At 39.0% G+C, this 20,839-nt stretch overlaps 1 protein-coding gene across 1 annotated transcript in view; it reads left to right on the top strand.

Annotated features, from left to right (window-relative positions):
- Window positions 1-20,839, top strand: part of efl1 (elongation factor like GTPase 1) — a 158,346-nt gene that overhangs the window by 119,067 nt on the left and 18,440 nt on the right. The window contains exons 17-18 of the mRNA XM_079802056.1: window positions 1,629-1,776; window positions 15,915-16,894. Coding sequence (XP_079658182.1) covers window positions 1,629-1,776; window positions 15,915-16,894 — 1,128 coding nt within the window. The remainder of the gene's footprint in view (window positions 1-1,628; window positions 1,777-15,914; window positions 16,895-20,839) is intronic.

Genomic DNA, 20,839 nt, shown 5'->3' with positions numbered 1-20,839 from the left:
TTTTGTTAAGGCCGTTTGACTTAGTCTTTGCACGTTCTCTTTGTAAAAACTTGATCGGTACTTTCGCCTACGTCACGCGTGACCTTTCCAACATGATGACGTAATGCATGGCACATTGCAGATAAGACCCTTATTCCTTGTCTGGGATCGTGTAGAGCTCTTTGAAGCTGCATTGAAACTGCATTTTGGACCTTCAAACCATTGTATACCAAGTGAAGTCCACTATAAAAGTGAACTACTCCTTTAAATTTTTAAATTTGGTTTGATTTATTAAAGACGAGTTTGCACCCAGGCCCACACATGTGGAAAGCAAAAACCACTGGACTACTTCTTCTAGCTGATAAATGTTTATAGGCCTATCACAACCGAGTAACTAGTACAGTAATTTATTTGCGCTATTTGCTTTAAATACATTTTGAATTCATCACATTATGCATTGCATTGATTTCAGGATATTTTTATGTTTTATCTTGTTCTACTCTTTGAACTACATATTTAAAATGTTTTTTTGTGTGATGCCTTAAAATGCTGCTTACAATGGCAGCTCACAATGACTAACCATAAAAAGATGCATAAGCATGAAGATTAAATTGTCATCTCTAATGGGTCTCTAAGGTACAAACATCCCTCAAAAAGGTGCTTTTATGGGAACTTCTCCAGGTTCACTCAGAGGTGGTGTTGTGATTCTCATTAGCAGTTTCAAAGATGGCATGGAAACCCCGTCCATCTCAAAGCATCACATTCGCTCATGTGGGACGCATTAGTCACAAGCCTAGCTGTAATGAGGAAGTTAAATGTTTCCCAGTTTAGCACACCAAAGAACTGTCTGATCTTGATTGTGCGATCACATACAAACACAAGCTCATTGTGAGGGAGATCACTGTCCCAGAGTGCTGTTTCTGGGTTTTGTTTCATAACTTTAGCTGCCTTCAGGTCAGGAGAGGTCATTGCTGGTGAAAACACTCACCAGCTTTATTAAAAAGCTCTCATAGTCATAGTGTTACTGCTGTCGGTACCGAAGGAATTTGCTTTGATGTCAAACAGCACTTTTATTTGAAGAGAGAATGAGAGGCTGCTTTAAAGGGGTCATATCATACATATTTTATCATTTTGGATTTTTTTGCCCCTTGAGGTCTGCTTCTAATGTTAGTGTTTTGCACCCAAAACAGTCATAATTTAGGTTTTATGCCCCTTTATGACTCTCTGACCCCCTCCGAGTTTAACAGGACATTTTTGCTGCTTTATATTTTTTAAAATACTGTCTGTTTGTGAAATAAATGACACTGTTTTGTGCACCAACACGGGCTGAGGGTTTGCCCTTGGGTCAATATAGTTTACGTGTATCCTTCAATAGCCTCTTTACTAACCTGCATCTCATTAACAGATTAACAAAATAAATGTGTGTGTGTGTGTGTGTGTGTGTGTGTTTGTGTGTGTAGGTGTGGGTGGGGTGGGGGTAGTAAACAACAAGTCTCAGTAAACGACATTAAGAGAACATTATTTGGTCCCCATGAGGAATGGGTAGATGGGAAGATTTAGGGGTAGAAGATACAGTTTGTACAGTATAAAAATCATTGTCTATTAGAAGTCCCGTTAAACATTGAAACCCAACATGTGTGTGTGCGCAGGTGAGATGCCGAAGCTGGTGCGAGGAATGAGATTGCTGAACCAGGCCGACCCGTGTGCCGAAGTGTTGATTCAGGAGACCGGAGAGCATGTTCTGGTCACTGCAGGGGAAGTGCACTTACAACGCTGCCTGGATGACTTGAGAGAGAGGTGAATAACCACACACATATACACATAATATACACACTAAAGTATATGGTCACATTTTAGGGTTTAATTCTCACTATTAACTATGACTTTTGCCTCAATAAGCTCCTAATTACTGCTTATTAAGTAGAATAATATAATTCATGTAGAATATGGTCATACAGAATAAAGCATTAATATAAGCTTTATAAGTACTAATAAACAGCCAATATCCTAGTAATATGCATGCTAATAAGTTAATAGTGAGAATTGGACCATAAACTAAAATGTTACCAAATATTTATACACACATACAGGGGGGAGAACAAGTATTTGATACACTGGCGATTTTGCAGGTTTGCCCACTTACAAAGCATGTAGAGGTCTGTCATTTTTATCATAGGTACTCTTCAACTGTGAGTGACAAAAATCATATTGTGTGATTTTTAAGTAATTAATTTTTCATTTTATTGCATGACATAAGTATTTGATCACCTACCAACCAGAAAGAATTCCGGCTCTCACAGACCTGTTAGTTTTTCTTTAAGAAGCCCACCTGTTCTCCACTCATTACCTGTATTAACTGCAACTGTTTGAACTCGTTACCTGTATAAAAGACACCTGTCCACACACTCAATCAAAAAGACTCCAACCTCTCCACAATGGCCAAGACCAGAGAGCTGTGTAAGGACATCAGGGATAAAATTGTAGACCTGCACAAGGCTGGGATGGGCTACAGGACAATAGGCAAGCAGCTTGGTGAGAAGGTAAATACTGTTGGCGCAATTATTAGAAAATGGGAGAAGTTCAAGATGACGGTCAATCTGTCTCGGTCTGGGGCACCATGCAAGATCACACCTCGTGGGGCATCAATGATCATTAGGAAGGTGAGGGATCAGCCCAGAACTACACAGCAGGACCTGGTCAATGACCTGAAGAGAGCTGGGACCACAGTCTCAAAGAAAACCATTAGTAACACACTACGCCGTCATGGATTAAAATCCTGCAGCGCACGCAAGGTCCCCCTGCTCAAGCCAGTGCATGTCCAGGCCCGTCTGAAGTTTGCCAATGACCATCTGGATGATCCAGAGGAGGAATGGGAGAAGGTCATGTGGTCTGATGAGACAAAAATAGAGCTTTTTGGTCTAAACTCCACTCGCCATGTTTGGAGGAAGAAGAAGGATGAGTACAACCCCAAGAACACCATCCCAACCATGAAGCACGGAAGTGGAAACATCATTCTTTGGAGATGCTTTTCTGCAAAGGGGACAGGACAACTGCACTGTATTGAGGGGAGGATGGATGGGGCCATGTATCGCGAGATCTTGGCCAACAACCTCCTTCCCTCAGTAAGAGCATTTAAGATGGGTCGTGGCTGGGTCTTCCAGCATGACATTGACCCAAAAACACACAGCCAGGGCAACTAAGGAGTGGCTCCGTAAGAAGCATCTCAAGGTCCTGGAGTGGCCTAGCCCAGTAAAACTGCTCATGTAGCCCATCCCAGCCTTGTGCAGGTCTACAATTTTATCCCTGATGTCCTTACACGGCTCTCTGGTCTTGGCCATTGTGGAGTGGTTGGAGTCTTTTTGATTGAGTGTGTGGACAGGTGTCTTTTATACAGGTAACAAGTTCAAACAGGTGCAGTTAATACAGGTAATGAGTGGAGAACAGGAGGGCTACTAAAAGAAAAACTAACAGGTCTGTGAGAGCCGGAATTCTTACTGGTTGGTAGGTGATCAAATACTTATGTCATGCAATAAAATGCAAATTAATTATTTAAAAATCATACAATGTGATTTTCTGGATTTTTAGATTCCGTCTCTCACAGTTGAAGAGTACCTATGATAAAAATTACAGACTTCTACATGCTTTGTAAGTAGGAAAACCTGCAAAATCGGCAGTGTATCAAATACTTGTTCTCCCCACTTTATATACACACTACCATTCAGTTTGGGGTCAGTAAGATTTTGTTTTTGTTTTTTTTGAAAGACATTAATACTTTAATTCAGTAAAGATGCATTGAATTGATTAAATGTCACAGTAAAGGCATTTATAATGTTACAGAAGATTTCCATTTAGTAGTATAGTATTGGGAAGCCAGAATGTTCCCAGGCAGGAAATGTAAATGATGCAGGCAGCGGCTCTATCAGCTCTACCATGCTGAACTACAACAGACCAACACGTGGGGAACTGTGACGTCAGCAACAGATTTACTTACTAACAGTTGATTGGAGTGCTACTGTTACGTAAAACACGTGGAGAATATCCATCGACAGAAACATAGCTTCTACATTAGCAGAAGTCTGTCTGTCTGTCTTCTTTTTTTTTTACCATATTATAGATGCGTCATCAGATTTTAGATAAACCACAGTGCAGTGCGTGCCAAACCGTGGGCAGAGAACAGTATGGTTTGATTTTTTACTGAGAACCGTTACACCCATACTTTTTACTGTATTTTGTAATCAAATGAATGCAGCCTTGGTGAGCATAAGATACTTTCAAAAATATAAAAAAAACTTACTGACCCCAAAGTTTTTAGATGAACTTTTAAGATGTGTTTCTATCATACCACTCTAGCCTACTGTGTAGCTTTGTGCTGAGGCTGCAGGTAAATTAAACTGCATATTAGAACAGAATATGTCAACTGTCATGTAGATGCCCACACTGAGACTGGGTTCTGTTTTGTTTTATTCATGTACGTGCTGTGCATGATGGTTTTTCATGCTAGACAACATGGAGCACTGACAACACATTTGCATAATGTGTTGAATTCCTGGATAAAACTGAATAGTTAAGCAAGGAATAATTGGCGACGGGCAGTTGAATTATAAGAAAAATAATGTGCATTATTTTTCAATAATTCAACAGCCCGGAGTCAATTATTTGCTTATACTACCATTGCCACACATCAAAACATTGTTCAGATTATGTATTTCAAGACATTTGTCAGGTTTTTGTCCTTAAAACGCTCTTGTGTGTAGGACTAATTTCTTACGCATCTCATCCCAAGCCTTCATAAAGTAATTTTAGAGCTAGTAACAGAGGCTTCAACCACGGATAGCGGACTAATGCAGTTATTAATGTGTGTCGGTACTGTATGTTTGCGTTTGAGAGTGAGACATAGAGGGGTAAAAACGTACATAGCCTAATAAAAGTAATTTTGTGGCAAAAAACATGGAAATAATTTTTTGTTTTTATCCTATTTTTTACTATATTTATTTTCTTGGTGAGTGTCGTTGTGGGTTTAGGTTATTTTGCTGTTGTAGGCTACCTTTGAAATCATTTGGCGAAGTGATATGGAACTGTAATGCGGTTAAGACCTGCCTGGAACTACTTTAGCCGTGCCTTTCCCTGAAAATAATTGCACACCTCAGAGCGTTCGTCAACCAATCAGATTCAAGCATTCATCAGACCCGCAGTATAACAGAAAATATTTTACAGGAATTTTCTACACCTGCATGGCAAGGTCATTTCATAAGCGGAGAATGCCATTGCATTATGATGAGAAATTATGAAAACAAATATTTTCATTAGAATTACGTGCACTGATGAAACATTTAAAACACAACCTGAGTCAATTTTGATTTCATGTTTGATTTGCATATCACATTATCAGATCTCTGCATTTTGCTAAACTCTGACACTTTCTGTTTCTTTCCTCTCCCCATTCTCAATCATCTCATACTACCTCTCTTTTTTTCTCACTATATCGCTCTGTCATTTTCCCTTTCTCTCATGATCTCTGTTTTACTATGGTGGTTGCAGATCAATATTTCTTGATGTCGGCCTATCTGTATTGAGCCTCCAGTACTATTGCAGAGCTTAGACTTTCTAAGCTTAGAATTCACACCTCTGTGGCTTCTTCATAACACCGACTGACTTGACAAATTATTCATGGCTCAGACAAGGTAGAGTTTTTTTTCCTGCTGTGACTGTGAATGCAGCAGTAGGACATTCAGGTGATTTGGAGGAAAAGAAGTATGATTTCTCAGGAATTCTTGACGCTGTTGGACAATCAGCACATTATATACCCTTCAAATATAACAAGCTCAATGTAGCATGTCTACAAGTCAAAAATGATTAATAGTACATTTACATTTACGCATTTGGCAGACGCTTTTATCCAAAGCGACTTACATTGCATTCAAGGTACACATTTTACATTTTGGCAGTTCTTGCTTTCCCTGGGAATCGAACCCATGATCTTGGCGTTGCTAGCGCCACACTCTATTGTTTGAGCTACAGGAAAGCTGTATAGTATATTGTAGTGTTAAAAATGTTTAAGTTGGATTTGACATATACCCTTATAGATGTTTTCTCCAACTGTAATAAGACACCAGGGTACATTTGGCTTGCCCTTGAGTTTTACATCGTATAAACAGTATGTCCGCAAAAATTAGCAGCACCACATGCTAAACATTGGTTGGAGCGTTAGCTGCTTAATCCATCACATCTGACCTCGCATATCAGTAGCTGGACCTTTCCTTCGGTATTTTCTAAAGATAACTCCTTAATCTAGGTCAGACTGTGGGTCTTAAAAAAACTGTCAAAATGTGCTATGTGCTAGCCACATAATGATCAGTTTGGTTTGTCAATTGTGTATTTGCAATTTTGTGGAATTGTGTCTTATTTCTAGTGTAGGTACATACATATAATTAGGTCAGTCTAATGAAGAAATATGAAATATGCAAGTCACATATAAAAAGATAATATATACAGGGAGTGCAGAATTATTAGGCACGTTGATTTTCTGATCATATTTTTTTTCCAGGCACATTTGACCAATTCCAAACCACAGTAATCCTAATAACTACTATTGATTTAGTATTTAATAATGTATAAGTGATATATAATTGTTCATGAAGGCTGGAAATGAAAATCACCTTATATTCAGGTGTGCAGAATTATTAGGCATGTTTTCTTTTACAGATAAATTGAGCCAAAAAAGAGATTTAACTCAGACTGAAAAGTCAAAAAGTATTAAATGCCCATGAGAAGGATGCAATACTAATGCAATACTAGACATTGCAGTTAAGGCGTGACCATTGGACAGTGAAATGCTCGTTGGGTCAGCAGGATCTGACAAAAACAGGTGGTGAAGAAAAGACACCTGTTAACTGCAAAAGAATTAAGAATTAAGGTGAAGAATTCAGGGTGAAACCATCAGGAACCCTTTAGTCTCCAGCGCCACCATTTTCCAAAGCTGCAACCTACCTGGAGTCTCCAGAAGTGCAAGGTGTCAGGATCTCAGAGACTTCAGTTAGGTAAAGAATCCTAAAAAATGACCCCCACTAGATAAGAATCATAAGCTGAAGTGTTGTAAAATACATGAAGAAGGTTTTTTTATAGGCTTTATGGACAGATAGGTTGAGAATGACTCTTGAAGGACCAGCACCACATCCTCTAGTACCACTGTTTGAAGAATTCATCTTCCAGAATCTGGCAGTGGGTTTTGGGAGTTCATTTTTAGTCCATCTCTGCAAAACGGACTTCAGGATGGACTAAAATGAACTCCCAAAACGTACTGCCAGATTCTGGAAGATGAATTCTTCAAACAGTGGTACTAGAGGATGTGGTGCTGGTCCTTCAAGAGTCATTCTCAACCTATAAAACCTATAAAGCCTATAAAAAAGCAGGCTTCATGTATTTTACAATTATTTTTTTATTTTACATTTATTTTTAGAATATTGTCTTATTCAGAATAAGGTCAATGATTAGATTACTGCTGTCCATGTAAACGTAGTCAATGATGCATCAAATTATTAATTATGATACTTACTCAGGTGATTGCTAGGTTTCTTATCTTTATCAGCTTGCGACATATATCTTTTTTTAATGAGAACTCATATTACGGGTTTCCAGAGCTAAGCCATTCGGCATGGTAGCCCAGGCACACATAGTCATAGGCCACGTACATTTGACACGTACCACCTACCTAAGCATTGGTGCAGACCATGTACACCCTTTCATGGAAATTGTATTCCTGGGGGCTGTGGCCTCTTTGAGCAGGATAATGCGCCCTACCACAAAGCAAAAATGGTTCAGGAATGGTTTGAGGAGCACGAGTTTGAGGTGTTGACTTGGCCTCCAAATTCCCCAGATCTCAATCCAATCGAGCATCTATGGGATGTGCTGAACAAACAAGTCCAATCCATGGAGGCCTCACCTTGCAACTTACAGGACTTAAAGGATCTGCTGCTAACATCTTGGTGCCAGATACCACAGCGCACCTTCAGGGATCTAGTGGAGTCCATACCCCGGTGGGTCAGGGCTGTTTTGGCAGCAAAAGGGCCACCAACACAATATTAGGAAGGTATAACATAATGTTATGCCTGATCAGTGTATATAGTGCATGTAGTGCATTGAGCTATATAAAAATTACATTCTAGATCCTAAATGTCACAAAACATCTGCTAAATGTTATTCAAACAAACAGGGAGATTACATATGAGAACGTATGCTATACATTACATCTTCCTGATGAAAATTGAGAAAGCAGACATACAGAAAAAATATGTGGGCTGTCAGGGTAAAATATTCAGTTCTGTAATGAGATGAGGACAGTTGACTTTATCGTACTCAATTGGGTTCATTCCCACTAAAAACTGTGGGCATCCTCACTCATTTTGATATCAACTGGCCAAAAAAGCATTTCATGAATACATTACCGGTACTCGTTCAAAGAATGAAAGAATTTCAGTGCATTTGCTTTGATGCGCAATGCAAACTGTCACCTAAAATGCAAATGAAACAAGTTCTTTTTTGATAACTCCTGGCACTGTTTATGCAAGTGGTTGGTGCATTTTAAATGTAAATTAGGTGACTAGTAATTGGTAAGCTCTTTTGTTTTGCTTGAGAATAATAGTACTACAAAATCAGTTTGAGTTAAGACCCGCGAGAGATATAGCGAAGAGACGAGGGACAAATCGAGTGAGAAAGTGTCACATTAACACAAAGAAGTGGGAAGCCAGAGAGAGATATTCCATGTTTTGTGGATATAGATTAAATTTGACGATCCTGACTTGGCTCTGCTAGTGATTGGCTTGTGAAATCGCACCAGCGTTCCTTCGCTAAAAATGGTGTAAGGGACACAAGTGAGCTCTCCCCATACACTCCCCATCTGGTGCTCTGCCTTGAGCTGCGGGCCTGTAAATTAACACGCGACTCTTGCAGTGTTATTTTATTCCTGTTTTCAGGCGTTGTGAAGGAAAGATTCATCAATTAGTCTTTTATATTTTTGCCAAAGCATTCTCAGCTCAAGCGCGGTTACTGGCTGTTGATGGGGCTAGAAATCCCTCAGGTGTAATTTGGCTGGGCTGTAATGAAGTTCATCTTGTCAAGGTTTGGAAAAGCTCCGGCTTTAGCACAAGATAAAAACATACTTAAACTCCCCATTGATCAAGATATGTTCCTGTTCATATTCGCCTTGTTTTCTGTGCCTGCTTTCTTTCATTTTTTCTTTACTCTGCTCATCCCACCTACTCTCCCATTCTTTTCTTTATTCTACTTCAATAGAAGGTCATAAGGAAGCCATGTTTAAATAGGTCTGTTTTGGATTCGAAAGAGTCTGCAAGGTTTGTGAAATTAAATATTTATTAGCTATTCAAAGACTTAAAAGGTTTCAAAGGTTTAAATGATATAAACGAGTATTTTCTGAATGCTGATGATAGATGAGAAAAGGACTTTGGTATTCTTTTTCATATACCATTTACTTAAAGTATAAGACTGAACTGTTAAACAGAGGCTGTAAAAGTAATTAAGTGTGCTCAGGCGCTGGAGTTCTCAACACTGTCAAAATAAAAGTCCACAGGGCCATCTAAATAAAAGTCCTGCTTACGACACATCGGTCAAACAGAAAACGTATCTGCCAATGCCGATAACCTAAAAAATATATAATGAAATAATTTATACAACAGTTTTTTCTGGTTCTTGAATCTGATTGGCTGAGAGCCTTGCGATATTCCCGTAGTGTCAGCAGTTTTACTGTTTCACCTTTTTTATCATTTCACTTGCTGCGACTGTCATGGCGGTCGAGCAATCCACCATATTTTTTTAATACTAGTTTTTTAGGAACAAACGTAGTTATTTATACCTCATATATAAATACAGTGCCAATTAAAAAATTTGTTTAGATGTGAGCTCCAGACCGTCAGCTGCCGTTCAGCGCTCATGTACCCGCAGAGGACAGCTTCATCTCAGCCAGTCCTTCAGGCATTTGCAGCTGGCTCTTGCTGTATGTAGATAGTGGTTAAACACGAGATATAATTCATTTGGGGTATATCAAACGGGTAATCTTTGGTCTTATTAATCTGTTAATTGTTCCAGAGCTAAACAATTTGGGTTGAGGGGAAAATTAAGTTTCATAACTTTATATTTAGGCTATATTTAACTTGAATACTGTACTAGAGCGCTGCTTTTGTACGTTTGACTTTAATTGTTTGCTTGTGTTTATTTCCTATTGTCTTTTATAATGGCTATTGTTGTTTATGTAAATATTTTTGTTCAGTAAATATGATTTTATATAAATAATATGCCGTATTTGGTATTGAGAAACGGTCTGTTAGTGATCGTGAAATGGACTTCAGTGAAAGTTGCATTATTACGCCATTTGATGGCGGCAAAGCCCTTCTTTATGAGTGAGTCTCTGGTCAGAACAAGAAGGTTTTTTTAGCGCTATCATGGGAATCCCCTTAACTTTTATCACTTTCCTCAGTGGAAATACACTCGTTAAGTCTCTCTCTCTCATAATACCATAAATCTCTCTCTCATAATACCATAATACTCTTCATAATACAATATGCTTCAATGAAGCGACTCTACGTTCCTGTGTTACTAGTTCTAAAGGGACGTTTTAGAATTAGTAACCGAGGCTTGGGCTCAACTGTCAAACTGTCGACTTGAGATTTGAATCCGTGGCGAAAGGAAGTAGTTCTGCGCAAAAGAGGGTTTTTAAAGACTCCGTTGTTATTTCTTATTTATTTACACACTTGTGCCATCGAACTGTTGTATAAACGCAATATCACACTCGTAGCTGTGTGAAATGGCTTTATATCGGCACGCTGTGAGTACCTGAGGCCTCGTGCCTCCGACCGAATCACAGCCGTGCTGATATACAGCTATATCGCACGGCTACGAGTGTGATATTGCTCATATATCCTTCGACCACTACTGATAGGCAGTGCACTGCATTTCACAACGATTTTAAGATCAGCTGTTATAGAGGGAAAGAGGTTCACTGTTTTTACAGCAGCGGTGTGTTAGTTGCAACACTGCAACTGGTGAAGTCGAGCGATTAATGCCGAGTTCAGACTGCACGATTTTCAAACTTGTCGTCAGCGCTGCTCTTTTCACACTGCATTACTATCTGGGGCAGCATTCAGTCACTGCTGTGTTCACACTGCACGATGGATCGGCGACAGGGGGTTTCACATTGCATGACTGTACAAGAGGAAGAATCGCAGACAACCACAAACTACGTTTTACAATCAAACACACGCGAGAAGTGACAAGGAAACAACGCGAGATCATGTGTGCGTCAGACCAGAGTTCTCGCGCGAGACTGGAATTGTTATTAAATATATACTGCAGAAAGCTTGTGATCCAAATTGTCTGTGCGCTGATATCCAGCGAAAAGGAGAAAAATAAAAAAAGTTCTGGAGAAGGAAATGGTAGGGGAGACACAGCATATTTATCATGCCAAATATCTTACGGGCATCGGCGACTGGTCGTCGATTCTCTCAGATCGCGTCTTTGATTATTCACACTGTGTGATTGTCACTTGCGTGAACGAGCACCAATTTGCCTATGATTTTGGGCATTTGTCTGCGATTTCGCAAAACCTGTCGGCTAGTCAAAATCGGGCCTAAAATCAGGCAGTGTGAACTCGGCATTAGTGCTCCCGACCTCTCAACACATCTTCCTCCTCCTACCTCATTAACTCCATCATTTCTTCAACTGGAGGAGAAAACAGGACATTTTGCTGATGGTTTAGTGTTGTAGTAAATGGGCTGTTATTTGGTCACTAGCTCTTCCCCTCAGGTCAAAAAGAAACTGCAGTATGAGAGGAAAGACAGGGGTGAGGACCCATCAGACCCTGTGCTGTAGGTTTGGGGTTTGTAGGGGTCAACCATGAGGTCAAGAGAGTCTGAGGTCAGGCCGCCTGCAGCGTTTACTCCACAGTCTGAGTGGCGTTTAAAAATATCCCATCAGACCTCTGTGTCAAAGCAGTTCAGCGATAGCTTGTCCAGACCTCTGGCACAGCGCCTGTCCTCAGGCCATTTAGAACGAGGTCATGCCATGCCCTTAGTCACGGGATGATGACATCACATCCTCAGCAGAAAATGGGTCAACTGACAGAACGCAGAAGACAATGAGATTTTACCACCTCTGATGTTGATTATTGATTTAGTTCTGTATTGCTTGAGTTTGTTTTGCCTATTATTAGTGATTTCGTCTTTTTAAAAAAGCTTGTTAATTTTGCCGTTTGTATCAATATGCCACATAAAATGCAGTTGAATAGTATAAACAGTGGGCCACAAATTGTTGACTCACTTACTGTCAGCAAATTTATCTAATCAATTATAGGGCCACATTAAATGTATTGACTGGCTAGTTGACCGCTTGAACCAAAACATTCAGTACTGTCACAGAACAGCAGACTATTGTTGAAAAATGATGGTTTATGGTGAGCAAATGATGGTAAATGGTAAAAAAAAATATATAGTTTTTCAGATATATAGTTTTTCATACCTGTGTATACAGGGAGTGCAGAATTATTAGGCACGTTGATTTTCTGATCATATTTTTTTTCCAGGCACATTTGACCAATTCCAAACCACAGTAATCCTAATAACTACTATTGATTTAGTATTTAATAATGTATAAGTGATATATAATTGTTCATGAAGGCTGGAAATGAAAATCACCTTATATTCAGGTGTGCAGAATTATTAGGCATGTTTTCTTTTACAGATAAATTGAGCCAAAAAAGAGATTTAACTCAGACTGAAAAGTCAAAAAGTATTAAATGCCCATGAGAAGGATGCAATACTAATGCAATACTAGACATTGCAGTTAAGGCATGACCATTGGACAGTGAAATGCTCGTTGGGTCAGCAGGATCTGACAAAAACAGGTGGTGAAGAAAAGACACCTGTTAACTGCAAAAGAATTAAGAATTAAGGTGAAGAATTCAGGGTGAAACCATCAGGAACCCTTTAGTCTCCAGCGCCACCATTTTCCAAAGCTGCAACCTACCTGGAGTCTCCAGAAGTGCAAGGTGTCAGGATCTCAGAGACTTCAGTTAGGTAAAGAATCCTAAAAAATGACCCCCACTAGATAAGAATCACAAGCTGAAGTGTTGTAAAATACATGAAGAAGGTTTTTTTATAGGCTTTATGGACAGATAGGTTGAGAGTGACTCTTGAAGGACCAGCACCACATCCTCTAGTACCACTGTTTGAAGAATTCATCTTCCAGAATCTGGCAGTACGTTTTGGGAGTTCATTTTAGTCCATCCTGAAGTCCGTTTTGCAGAGATGGACTCCCAAAACGTACTGCCAGATTCTGGAAGATGAATTCTTCAAACAGTGGTACTAGAGGATGTGGTGCTGGTCCTTCAAGAGTCACTCTCAACCTATAAAACCTATAAAGCCTATAAAAAAACCTTCTTCATGTATTTTACAACACTTCAGCTTGTGATTCTTATCTAGTGGGGGTCATTTTTTAGGATTCTTTACCTAACTGAAGTCTCTGAGATCCTGACACCTTGCACTTCTGGAGACTCCAGGTAGGTTGCAGCTCTGGAAAATGGTGGCGCTGGAGACTAAAGGGTTCCTGATGGTTTCACCCTTAATTCTTCACCTTAATTCTTAATTCTTTTGCAGTTAACAGGTGTCTTTTCTTCACCACCTGTTTTTGTCAGATCCTGCTGACCCAACGAGCATTTCACTGTCCAATGGTCATGCCTTAACTGCAATGTCTAGTATTGCATTAGTATTGCATCCTTCTCATGGGCATTTAATACTTTTTGACTTTTCAGTCTGAGTTAAATCTCTTTTTTGGCTCAATTTATCTGTAAAAGAAAACATGCCTAATAATTCTGCACACCTGAATATAAGATGATTTTCATTTCCAGCCTTCATGAACAATTATATATCACTTATACATTATTAAATACTAAATCAATAGTAGTTATTAGGATTACTGTGGTTTGGAATTGGTCAAATGTGCCTGGAAAAAAAATATGATCAGAAAATCAACGTGCCTAATAATTCTGCACTCCCTGTATATATATATATATATTAGGCTTCATTTATTTTATAAATATTACAGTATTGTAAAATGCTACTTGAAACAACTTTTCTATTTGAATATATCTCAAAATGTAATTTATTTCTGTAATGCAAAGCTGAATTCTTTTTAGCGTCATTACATTAGTCTTCAGTGTCACATGTTCATTCAGAAATCATTCTAATTATTGATTATTGATGAATAAAAATTCCAAAAGAACAGCATGAATTTAAAAAAAAAAGAAACTTTTGGTGACATCAATGTTTTTACTGTCACTTTTGATAATTTATACTTTATTTGTTGATTATACACTTTACTCGTCTCACTCCTCTCTGCAACAATTTTTACGTCCCATTAAAAAAGTAGCTGGAGAGGAAACTACTTGGTGTTTACCCATAATACTGATTGATTTAGTTTAAAAGTGTCTTGTTATAATAACGGCCATTTGAATTAAGTCAATGATAATGCCACATGATATCCACCAGTGTAATTTGTGTTAACAGGAACACATTTCTGGTTCGGACTGAGGGAGTGCATAAGACAGGTTGAGAAACACTGCGTTAGGAAACAACAATAAATAATGAGGTTGATGAAGCAGGCAGAGAGATGTGATGGTAACTGTGTGAAACGTATCACACCTGGAGCTGTCAGCGGTGAGACAGCAGCGCCTGCAGATGCCCAGTCACGGCTCTTGGGAGGTTTCTGGTAAATATTTTCCACTGGATTATCTGCTTCCCAAACCGTTCTGTGGCTGTCTGGATCTAACTGGATTACTGAATGTCGCAGCGAAGACAGCAATCATGTCAACCGTCTGCTCCACTTAACAAAGCCTAGTGACCCATGAGGCCCAAGTGTCCAACTGTCGCCATTAACCAGTGACCCAGAGTGTGTAGATTCCTCATAAGATTTAGGCCATTATCATATATCAAAACAAGCAGTATGTATAGCTACATATAAGCACAAAATTAATTGAGCAACCCTGGATTGTGACTCTCTGGCTGAATATGTGTATGATATACTTAAGAGTCAGTGCGCTCGCACCTTCCGGCAGAATGTTTATGTCTGTTTCCTCACGCAGACAGAAAGAGATTAATGTGTATTTTAATAATTTCTGCATGAATGGCCCATTGTAAATTAGATTTTACTGTGCCATAACGACGTGCTGGAGAATCAGTGTTTGGCTCTTACTGTTGGCTGAACGCCAGTCTTAAGTGTCGGCAATAATTTTCTTTCATGTCCTCCCAGTTAGTTTGAAAAATAAGCCTCTTTTTTCCCCTCCCTGGGTAGTTACTGTATTTCATGTGCTCTCTAGTTGTGCTCTGCACAATGACAATAAAATTGAATCTAATCTAATCTATTGCAGTGATAGAATGTTTTTAGGGTTGTCACAATAACAAAATGTCAGTAGTCAATACCTGTGATATTGGGATTCTCAATAGTTATTTCAATACCACAGCAAAGACAATGTATATACTATATCTATATGCTGCCTGTTGTTTAATATGTAATCTGTAATATAATTTATATTAACATTATGCCTAATATATATGTCAATACACTGTAATATATAGTTATTACAATGAATATGTTAAAATATTATTTATGTATGTATATATATACAGTATATATATATATAGAGAGAGAGGGAGAGAGACCGACACGTTTCATTCTCTTCAAATAATTATAATTAAATTATTGTAGTATGAATTATTACTAGATAGCAGCAAGTCTACTTAAATTGCATTCATATAGCAAGGACTAATGCAAATATATATATATATATATATATATATTTATTTTTTTTACACAAAAGTACCTGTTTCATTCCGGTCATTATTATTGATATTTTTCATGTTCTCCTGTTTCTCTAGATTTGCTAAAATTGAAATAAGTGCTTCCGAACCAATCATTCCCTTCCGCGAGACGGTGATCCGGCCTCCCAAAGTGGACATGGTGAATGAGGAATTGGGGAGGCAGCAGAAGGTCGCTGTGATTCACCAGGTAAAGGAGGAACATACAAAGTATCACGAAGGAGTCCAGGTGGATTCCACCGGTCTGGTCACGCTCACCACCTCAAACAAGATGGCCACAGTCAGGGTGCGGGCTATCCCTCTTCCTGAGGAAGTCACCCGCCTTCTGGAGGACAATGTGGAGCTCATCCGCACAATGGAGCAGTTCAGCCTTTTCGCCTGTGAGGGCAAGACTCTGGACATCAACCAGAAAATTCTGGAGAGCATCCAGGACTTCAAGGTGAAGTTGGAGAGCACCCTGCAAGGCCACAAATGGAGGGGTGCCGTGGAGCATATCTGGGCATTTGGTCCACGCCGTTGTGGGCCAAATATTCTCCTCAACGGAATTGAGGGCTACCGGAGACCCTCAGTGTGGCAGTGTCTGGAACGAGAGAAGGAAATTGAAAAGGACGAGACCACCGTGTTTAGAAATTTTGACAACAGCATTGTAAGTGGCTTCCAGTTGGCCACACTCTCTGGTCCCATGTGTGAAGAACCTTTGATGGGGGTTTGCTTCTCTGTAGAGACCTGGGACATGAAGCTTTCCGCACCTCTAACTCAGCAGGACTCAATAGATGAGGAGTCCCAACCCGTAGAGCCAAATAATGACAACCAAGGGGAATGTTCTGACGTTCGTGAGACGAACGTCTCATCCTCAAGCTCTAACCGAAGCTGGAGCAGAGCGGAGACTGCTGGGAATTCAGTGGACTGTTATGGGCCGTTCTCAGGACAGCTCATCGCTGCTATGAAAGAGACCTGCAGATATGCTTTCCAAGCTAAACCTCAGCGGCTGATGGCTGCGATGTACACCTGCGAAATCATGGCCACTGCTGAGGTCCTGGGTAAGCATTTATCCAATAAGAGTTTATTCAGTCTTTCTGATTGGTTCCAATCTTAAGCCTAAGAAGATCACAAATTTTCATATATAAATCACTTTTTTTATCGCTAATGCAATGCGTGAACAGTTTGTAACCAAACTTAAAAAATTAGATCTTCCCCGACTTCCTAGGTTTTCTATGAAAGCCTGTAAACTGATTTTTCCCAGGACCTGGGACGTTTTTGGTGGGACAATCAAAAGGATGTGACATTTACGTGTGCTCCTGAGAGCCTCTCTTCCATTCAATGACACATGAAATGAATGCTTATACAATGTTCAGAATACTACAGAATGAGACATTCTGTACTGTAATGTCAATGTGAGCAATTCATTCAAGCTATAGTCTCACATAGCCAGATCTATCGAGTCTATTTTTTTTTTTTACTTCTAAGCGGAAAAAAAAGGAATTTTACTATGAGTATACCACAGCCTTGAATCACGTTCAGTCTCTTGTATGTTCCATGTGCACGAATGCGAGCACGATCTCGAATATGCCCATTTAATAGTTATAATATTTCTTCTACACAGACCAAAATGTACCGATGACTTAACCTGGCACACAAAACATAACCTTGTATAGAACAGTGTGATGTCCATGATTATCACCATTCATGGCTGTGATATAAACTAAAGATTCACCCATTTAAAGAAGGGTCAACAATATGTCAATGTGTTCTGTCCCATTTTCCCTGTTTGAATAGAAAGTACTCCAACAGAGCAAAATAAAACTAAATATTTCATGGGGTTTACAAAAACTGAAACTGAAAATGCCCACTTAAAGGGATAGTTTACACACAATATGTAAATTAGTCATTATTTACTCACCCTCATGTTGTTAAAAACCGGTGGAAACCCCGATCAGTGAATAATGACCTAAATATCAGTCTATCCTCCACACAAAACTATCATATGACTTGGAACATATGAGTCATATGAAACTTTTCTGGTGCTTTTTGCATCCTTTTTGAAGTTTGACAGTCCTAGCCGTCATTCACTTTTATTAAATTTAAGACTGTGGCCAAGATTTTGGTCAAAAATCCACTTTTTGTGTTCCTTAGAAGAAAGAAAGTCATAATGGTTTGGAACGACAAGAGGGCGAGTAAATGATGACAGAATTTTCATTTTTGGCTGAAATGTTGCTTTAAACACTTTTAAACAGTAAAGCACATGTCAATCAACCTGTATCTTAAGTAGATCCGCAGTCTCTGAAATGGAGAAAAAGGGCCATATACCGTGCAAAGAGGAAATAGTTCTCCCAGGTCCTTGATTGAAAGCTGATGTGAAACAGCCATGTACCGGTGTGATGTCATCATAGCACCAGGTTCCAGAACAAAAGCTAAATTGTCTGACCAACATGCCTATGTGAAATGAACCCAGTTGAAGGGGAAAGGGAATCCTGCCCCACGAGAACCAAAACCTCTGAGAAAATCAGTCGGTTAGGGCCAAAGGGGAGAAAATAAGTAAATATTTTAACAAATGGTGCAAATTACATTCCCAACCGTTTTTGTTCGCTCAAGAAAAGAGTTTAAAATCTGTAAATTAAGCACAGATATTTCAGTTCCGTACCTGCGATGAGAGCAAAAGTATTTGGTAGCACAGCTGGAGTGTATTAGAGGAGATAAGGGTTCCATAAACTTTATTTTTCACTGGCAGGATGTTTTCCATATCCAGATAACTAGGTCACACTGTTGATATACAGGTGTATGTATTACAGATGTTTCTAGATAAGATAAATGTCTTACACCTATACGTTTAAGCTTGTAAAGGGCCAACATTCTACACTTTCGTCCCTTCAGATTCCCAGCTCCATGTTGGTGCTTCTTCTCTTCAGTTCAATCCATTCATTTTCTATAGGGATCAGGTTAGGGTTGGGTACCGAACTCTGTACTTTTAAGGGAACCGACCGAATTACGTCGGTACTACAGAGTACCGATTCACATTAAATCAATCGGTACCAAATTTCAGTATTTGAGAACGCATCTGGTGATATAGACTAGTGTCTGTGAATATTAAACAGCAAAAAGACAATTTAAACACGAATCCTGCATGTCCTGCGTGTCTCTGTGTGAATGAATGGCGCTGACGCACAGTTTAATTTACTTCACACTCACACACAGAATCGCGTGTGACGCACATCACTTCATGAGCATTTTACCGTCTCATTTGAGAAAAACTACCATCATGTCATAAACACACAGAAACTCAAAGGTCTTCACGGCAACCCGTCAAAATAAAAGTTTGGTTTAACTTTAAAAAATATATTACTGTTGTACAGTAGAATTTAGATACTGTAGATGTAATAATAATACTAACACTAATATAATAATAATATGATCAAAACTTATTTTTTTAAGTAATAAATCACAATTTTTCTTCCATGTTTTAATTTGAACAGTGTAAAGCTCAGTTGTGCAGCACTTTGTTTGACAAAAAAAGTTGAATTAAAGGGGTACTTCAACGCTGGAAAGGTGAATGTGTATTTAAACTGGGTCATTTATGTAGTAGAAATGTGAAATTATTTTTGAATTTGGTGCCTTCTAGACTGAGAAAAGACAGAAAATGTATTTTTGTCTCATGTGGATAAGACAACAACTCCCAGAATGCACTTGCTTCGCTGCCCTAGGAGGCCACTCCCAAAGCCACGGATAGTGGTTATATTTCTCATAGTAATGAAATAATTTTGTTCAGTTAGAGACCTAGCTCAGTTACACTACAATTAAAAACTGAATGTGTCTTTTCAATAAAGTGTGAGTGAGCCGAACGAAAGTCATGTCACAGACACAGCAGGAGTCAGATTTCATTCATCACGAGAGTGAAGAGCTGAGGTAAAGGCGGCAGTCATTCTCGACGCATGTCCAGTCTGCCGCTTTTCAGATCATGCCTATGGAAGGTTAACTTTCATAGGAATTCATTGAAAAGTTGAAACACTCGCTTTTGTCCGCACCGCTTTGTTATTAATGCCCGAGCTGAGCGGCAGCGGCCGTGCGCATTTACTTTATTTGAGTGAGATTCCACCCCTATGGGCGGATTGAAAACAGGCGGAACAGCTCCTTATACTGGCTGTAGTCTATAGCCTCTGGACAAAAAAATCCTCAGATGACGCAAAATGACGATATTTGTGTCATCAGAGGATTTTTTCAAAGAAATAAAATGCATAATTCTCTCGTCTCAGAGGGATATGAGGTAGGAAATTACGATAATTTGGATTTACTACCGGGTTTCTACTGATACAAATGCTTAATGCTAAATCGCTGAAGTAACCCTTTAAGTTAAACGATAAATTAATGTTTTATGGCTTCATTTGATTACCAAAAAATAAACAACAGAATTTGTGGGAAATCATTTAATAGAAATTGAATTAAAAAGGAAAAAAAATTATATGGTTGTTTTTATGAATTAAATTAATTAAGTAGCTACAGCCTACAATTTACTGGTGAATATTACAGTAAACAAACATCACAGACCATGGCAGACAGAGACCAGGGCAGCTCTGGCATAATGTCAATAACACTTCTATAAATGACTTACAGTTATTGATGTATCCCTAAAGTTCCATTGGGTACCGGCCCATTATAAGATCTCTAGCAGAGGCTGTCAGGTTTAGATTTTTTATCTGTTGGTATTTGCTAGAATCCATGATACCATGTATCTGAACAAGATGTCTAGGCCCACAACATTAAAGATCCAGCAGTATATTTAACTGTGGGCGTGGGGTACTTTTATCCCCCCATCTAGTGAGTTTGCTGCCAAAAATCTCTTTTTGTAGTTTAATCTGCCCATAGAATCAGGTCCAATTTGAAGTTGGAGTTTGTTTTTGGCTGAAGGATTTTTCTTGAAACCCTCCCAAACATCATGTGGTGATGTAGGGGTTGTTTGATTATTTATTGATTAATTTTTTCTGACCCCAAGA

This window comes from Gobio gobio (genome assembly GCF_949357685.1).
Source record: "Gobio gobio genome assembly, chromosome: 2".
Lineage (NCBI taxonomy): Eukaryota > Metazoa > Chordata > Actinopteri > Cypriniformes > Gobionidae > Gobio > Gobio gobio.
This window is presented reverse-complemented; position numbering and strand designations above follow the sequence as displayed.